This window comes from Panulirus ornatus, chromosome 14, assembly GCF_036320965.1.
Source record: "Panulirus ornatus isolate Po-2019 chromosome 14, ASM3632096v1, whole genome shotgun sequence".
NCBI classification, from domain to species: domain Eukaryota; kingdom Metazoa; phylum Arthropoda; class Malacostraca; order Decapoda; family Palinuridae; genus Panulirus; species Panulirus ornatus.
This window is the reverse complement of record NC_092237.1, coordinates 50,107,044-50,113,761: the sequence shown is the minus strand read 5'-3', so window position 1 is coordinate 50,113,761 and position 6,718 is coordinate 50,107,044. Positions and strand designations below refer to the sequence as shown.

Below are 6,718 nucleotides of genomic sequence, written 5' to 3'. Positions count from 1 at the left end.
TCTCAGCGAGAACGATCGGAGAGTTCAAAAAAAACCTGACGTAATTTTGTTCGATTGCTTTGATTTTAAAGGTATAAAATTCTATATATAATTCACAACTAAAAACTCGTGAAAACATACAGTAAATATTGATTTATTTTGTAAAATTTTCATTGCGTCAAGAGTTGTTTTGGTTGGCAGTATATAGACTTTTTGTGCAACAATGCAACTGAAGTCAAATCCGAAGAACGAAATTTTTTTAGTCTCGTCAATACATCATTTTTTTTTTTATCTAATAGTTAAGGTGAAACTAAAATAACTTTTATATGGCACACAATATTTCTAAGTATATGAGAAGATATCAGAAGAGACTCAATAATTTAAGAATCTAAGGGAACATATCAATATAAGCAAAACGCAGAGCCGCACACAACTCAAAAGACCGCCGAATAGTCATAGTTTTTGACGTCACTATACCAGTGGTGATCAACCTCTGGTAAGTAGGGACTTTGTTCGTGGTACACGTTAAATTTAATTTTCTTATCCTCTAGCAAAATATCTGCCCCGTTGAGTAACCAACTTTGAATTGTGCGCCAAGTACGGCAACTACACGGTCATCGTCAACAAGAGAGGCCAGCTGGTCCTGGAAGGCGGAAAGCGTAAGTTTCTCCTCATAATCGTATTTTTGCAGTCATCCTCTTTATCCCTAAGTAATGAATTGGCTTATTTCATAACTGATGGTGTAGGTATGTTACCGGAGGCTTAGTATTGCATAAGGAAGCTTTCTAATAGCATTCCTCTTAAATGCCATGCCCCTACCAGAGATTGTCTAAGGATCTTCCTGGAGTACTGCAGGCACGCCTTAACTGGGGCTGTTTAGTTCAGGGAAATGAGTTACTTGCTCTTTGCATGAATATTTTATATATGTACATGGTGACGTAGGTAACAAATAAAGCTCGTGTGCCTATGCTCGTCTGAGATTTTCAGTTATGGCGCCAAATAATTTGGTAATCATGTTGATAACCATCATTTCACTGCTATACCTTCTCCAAAGACTTTCTACCTTCACAGAGGCCCCACAAATGTAAAACTCTTTCCATGTATAGTACAAATAGGTAATAATTACAAATTCCTTACCCTTATACGTAATCTATGAAGAGATGTTAACGAAAATATCAGGTAAACGAGAAGATTGGGAACCCTTGGTCGATGCCAACTTGAATAATTGATTATACATTTATGGAGGATCATTGCAGGTAAATCAATGTAAAAAGATAGAAGATATATATATATATATATATATATATATATATATATATATATATATTATATATAGATTCATTGATTAGTTGGTTAATAGTTGGAGACATCGAAATGTTTCGTTAATTCATTTTGTTCTGTGATTTCTAGATTCATGATCATTCAGCAGTCTACAGACATTAAATAAACAGCATACAAATATATAACGACGATACTTGGTCAGGTTCCACATCAGAATTTTTTCGTAAGACGGGTATTCACTGAGGATTTGGTCATAGGGAGTGCGAGGAGGGGCACTACCCAAACCGCCAAGGGTTTGATGATAAACTCATAAGTGATATGTAAGAACATTGTGTCATAGAGAACTTTGCGCTTTTTAAGTATTTGAATGTTAAGAGTTATTGACTAATATGTGAAATCCTCATAAAACTTATTACGGTTTGTGTAGGTAAATAAGTTTGTTGAAAAATAACGAAAGAAAATTTGATATTAGTATCATAAAAAGCTGCTCGTTATAATCAAGAGAGTTTCTTATGGTGAAATATAAACAATCTTAGCGTTTTCAAGAAAGTGGTGAAATGGACGGGGTTGTTTCATTGGTCAATAATGTAAATCAGAAAGTTAAGAAAACTAAAGGGTTAGAATAATAGTTCAACCAGGAAACAACCATCCGGTTGTGCTTGTGTACCACTGACGTCCTCGCTACGTCTCTTCCTCGTATATCAAACACCATACGTATCTACTACCAGCCACAGAAAACTCAGAAGTTATTTTATACCGTTGGCATCGATTTAGTAAACCGTCTCAGTTAAACAGCCACATGCTAATAATGGATCAAACATCGAAAGTCAAAACTGTACAGGTCTATCCTACAGTTTTCGACAGTCGTATTATTAGGTCGTCATTCCCCATCAGGTCTATTACGCCTCTGTAGCTTCTCCAGGCACCTCAGTCAGTATATGGCGAATATGTCGTATCTACCGTGGGGCGCCCCAGCCCATAACATGTAAGAATATTATAACTTTCCGTTTGAGACGGAACATCAGAAAGCGTAATGAGGCTGTTGATTCCTTGAGTAAGACATAGTGCTCTCGTCATTTTATGTTTCTTTATAAGGAGTAATGACGGATTTAAAACTATCTTGTTAAGGCACTTTATTCCCAAGGAAACATCATATTACTCCACAGGAGCAGCAAGGAGTCTGGTTGCTTTGGTTAAGCTTAACAACTCAAATCGTGTATTTACATCTTGTCCTGGTGAGGCTTGAAGCCTTACGGATGTGGGTGAGTGGTGGTGATGAGAGAGGCTGCTGGCACATGAGAGGTTGTCTCCCATCCTGCATCAGGCGTAGTTGGCTTCTTCAGGAGCTGCTTCCCTCGCATCAGGTGGCATTCTTACATTTTCACTATAAGAGTGAAAAATTGATAAGCAGATATATAGAAAAACATTTAAATGTGATTGTTTAGATACTTCACATTCAATGGTTGAGAGTATGAAGTATGGCAAGTTGGTCACTGGACACAACAAACTGTTACTATCGTTGAAATTTGGTTGCTAATAACATTATAACGGTTAAGACGTTTTATATATATCGTTAAACATTCGTCAGTATTGGCAGCCCAGCAATCATCTATGGGGACAACAGCGTCATTACTCACATATCGTCCTCGTTCTGAGGACCCTCCGCGCGCTTGCAGCAGCAGCAGCCTTCCTGACCCTTCTTGTTGCCGAAGCAGTCGCCGTCGTGGCGGCAGTACCACATGACTGCCGCCAGCACCAGGATCATCCCCGCCAGCGTTCCCCACAGCTGAGCCTGCCCGGGAGCAACCCTCAGGGATTAGGAGCTATCACATCACAATATATATATATATATATATATATATATATATATATATATATATATATATATATATATATATATATATATATATATGTGTGTGTGTGTGTTTGTGTGTGATGTTCACGGAATGAATTTTTTTGTTAAATGAAAGACTCTAATGCGGGCTAAAAACTTCGAGGTCAGACCTTATTTGACAATTAAAGACAAAAGAAATCGATAATAAGAATCCAGATTATGTCAGGTTAAAAGTCAGGTTGACCGTGTGACTCCTGGTGTCAGCTCTCACCTGCTCCCAGGCAGAAACGGAGATGTCCTTCTCCCGACAGCAGGACGGCCTGCCATTCTCTTGACAACACTTCTCTGGCTTTGGGCATCGGTAGATATTGTTCGGGTCGTCTTTGGGACCATCTAGTTTAGCGTAACACTCGATCTTCTTGGTCTCCGCACCTGATGATGATGATAGGAGGAAGAGAAGTGATAAGTCCACATGGTGCGTATATTTGGGTGTGTAATTGATTACCTATTTGTATAGTGCGGGTAGACAGTGCCACTCGTGTGGCTCTGTCTCCTGATAATATTACTGCCAAAGTTATATAAACCGATGCACTATTTTAAGTAACATAGTAATCATATGACGTTCTCTTCATCTACAATTCTGGTAAGATAGAAATGTTTTCTTCACGCGTCTTGCTAAGACTTCTTGTTGCTCTTATTTGTAACTTTCAAAAGGCTGTTGTTTTGGTACACACAGCTTTACCGAAACATGAATCGGGTATACAAATTCAGCCACATTCTCTCCCTGCAACTCTGTTCTCTTATACAAGATACTATCTTTATTACCCTTTTCTAGATTTTCTCTATTACATCTTTATCCTTAAGTGTTATAACCAAACTTGAAATGCATATCCTGATTTACGATTGATGTACGTTGAAAGATATCATTTCATCATTCTTGTACATAAACGTAATGTTGACATCATTCTGCAGATTCTCCAGCTTTGATGTCCAGATGATAGGATGAGTACCCTCAGAGGCCTGACACAGTGACCCAGATTCCATTACCTTGCATTTGCCTGGGGAACAACCGGGTATTAACTTTAGATGACTTTTCAAATCGATGCAATCCTGGTCATTCCTTTAAGCACAGCCAGTTGTGGATCGAAACATATCGTAGTTTGATCATTTGTGCGTTACGGGAAGCGTTTTACACTCGTGTTTCCATGTGTGGCCGACCCCAAGCAGGCCAGTGCTGATTCATGGTCAGTAACGCTAACTGTTACACCACGAAGGCCTCTGTGTGTGTGTCTTTCAAGACTTGTTTACGATTATTTTTATCTTAAGATTTTTTTTCACTGAAGAATCACACGAGTTCGTGTATCGAGAGATGTCTTCGACTCATAAAGACGACAGAGATGTGTTCAGTTGTTAAAGATTAATGAGATAAGAGACCCGACTGATACTTTACGAATATACTTTATGAAACCAAGTTTTATCTCCGTAATTATCACCAAAGTTGTACTAATTGTAACAAGATACATTTACACTGACCGAGGGCAGAGGTGAGGCTCAGGAAGAAGAGTATAAGCGTCGCTTTCATCCTGAAGGCTCCGATGCTAGGCTCTTGCCGCTCCACCCGCACCCTTCACTGCTCTTCTCTCCTTCTGGGGGCAAGACAAGGACATGTAACACCATCCGGAGCAAGTTATATACATTAGTGTGTAAACCATAGATGTACAGTCTGGTGAAGGAATGATAGATTGGATATAAAAAATGAAGGCAGCTTTTGAAGGCTATTTATTGAACGTCTTTGTGAAGGATCCTGTGAAATATTTTCCCTCTCTTTCAAGTACATTATTCAGTCGTATATATGGAGCTTAACCTCCCAGATAAATGCTATTAAGCACTACTAGATTAATTAACCGTATAGTTATATTTCACTACGGGACACAAAGATTCTTAGAACAGACATGGCGATTGCATGATACTTGTCCTGAAGTCTATTGTCACTACACTCGACCTTCGCGGTGTACGACGGTGGAGTGTTGACTCACAAGGCGTCCAGGCAGTCTATCATGTTCCTCTTTTATCACGCCAGAGTTGTTCGTAAGCAGGGAAGGTAACGTGGGTCAGCACGCTCTGGCTACAGTCCGAAGAGAGAGAGAGAGAGAGAGAGAGAGAGAGAGAGAGAGAGAGAGAGAGAGAGAGAGAGAGAGAGGAGGGGGGAGGGGAACAGTGAATGACCATGGACACTGACACGGTCCCAGTAACCCAGAATCGATGACGCGGGAACTCTACAAGCGGTGCGCGTCACGATAACCTGCTGGGCTCTGGTTATACAGACTGCCAACAGTATAAAACTCTCCCAGTGACACATATACGCCTTATATATATATATATATATATATATATATATATATATATATATATATATATATATATATATATATATATATATATAGGCGCTTGTATGCACGCAAGCACACACTCAAAAATACATATCCATGCATGCAAGTATACACACGCACATGCGCGGGCCATCCAAAAACTTAAATAATCGAGACGTAATAATACTACATTTTGCTCTAACCCGCCATAAAACCTTGCAGGTCTATCTTTAGAATTTGTTTTAAATATCGGAATGAGGGATGATTACTAGAAGGGATAGGTGGGTGGGGGATTCACAACTCAAGGTTACTAACTCCCTCCCCCGCCCACGTGTCACGCCCGAACACTATGATAATCACACTCGCAGATTTTTACAATTTCCTTAACCCTTCTCCCTTATGACTATTTCATCCTCCCCCCCCCCCCATCTGCCCTACCCTGTCAGCATTTGACATTCATGTTAACTCCACCTTAGCCAACCTACAGCCCACTCCCCTTAAGATGCACTCAAGCAGGTTTGCTACCGAACACGTTGATAGACAGGGTGTCTCGTAAGTCCCTTTACCCACTTTTTTTTTTTTTACCTTTTCTTTTGTTTCTGTTCCAGGTGAGTGGCTATAAAGAGTTTCGGAAAACGTCCTAGTAAACAGGACTCGAGTACAGGAGCATTTAGCGACGAGTCCGGATGAGTGCGTGACTCATCAGACAGAAGAATCCTGAGCAACTTGTGAGTACTGTTTGTGATTACTTGTGAGTACTATTTGTGATTGCTACTTGTGTGTTACTCCGCTCGTGCTGCCCAGCCTCTTAACCTTGTGTTATTGTACCATGTCGTTACTCCCTTGTGTACACAAACCCGCCCAAGTAAGGTATCTATTTATCGACCATCCCCGAGGGAAGGATGAACACCTGGTATTGGTTTAGCTAACACCCGCACCCAAGATTTGAATTCATGAGGACCAGACCACGTGCTGGTTAGTGCTGACTCATGGTGAGCAACGCTAACCATACGCCACGGAGGCAGGTGATTTTAGTCTGATCTACACAGGAGTAAAGAGGTTCTAGGGTATCTTGTGGAATCACGCACTTTATTAAAGATAACCGAAGCAGCAAACTGTATTTGTGTAAAAAAGTTATATATATATATATATATATATATATATATATATATATATATATATATATATATATTTTTTTTTTTTTTTTTTTTTTTTTTTTTTATATGTCGCTGTCTCCCGCGTTTGCGAGGTAGCG

General features: G+C 39.7%; 2 protein-coding genes across 3 annotated transcripts in view; one reads left to right on the top strand and one right to left on the bottom strand.

The window, feature by feature from the left end:
- The first annotated feature begins 470 nt into the window (after positions 1–470).
- LOC139753545 (uncharacterized) overlaps positions 471–6,718 on the top strand; it is a 55,380-nt gene continuing 49,132 nt past the window's right edge. Inside the window, exons 1-2 of the mRNA XM_071670194.1 lie at positions 471–638; positions 6,072–6,191. The gene's annotated coding sequence lies outside the window, so the exon portion shown is untranslated. The remainder of the gene's footprint in view (positions 639–6,071; positions 6,192–6,718) is intronic.
- The window catches only part of LOC139753399 (uncharacterized), a 9,531-nt gene continuing 5,198 nt past the window's right edge, over positions 2,386–6,718 (bottom strand). The window contains exons 2-5 of one of the 2 annotated variants that reach the window (XM_071669856.1): positions 4,628–4,740; positions 3,366–3,526; positions 2,898–3,052; positions 2,386–2,644 (exon numbers count right to left, since the gene is read on the bottom strand). In XM_071669856.1, the coding sequence (XP_071525957.1) occupies positions 2,581–2,644; positions 2,898–3,052; positions 3,366–3,526; positions 4,628–4,676 (429 nt within the window). In that variant the 5' untranslated portion in view covers positions 4,677–4,740 and the 3' untranslated portion in view covers positions 2,386–2,580. The remainder of the gene's footprint in view (positions 2,645–2,897; positions 3,053–3,365; positions 3,527–4,627; positions 4,741–6,718) is intronic. The other variant, XM_071669857.1, reaches the window with a different exon arrangement.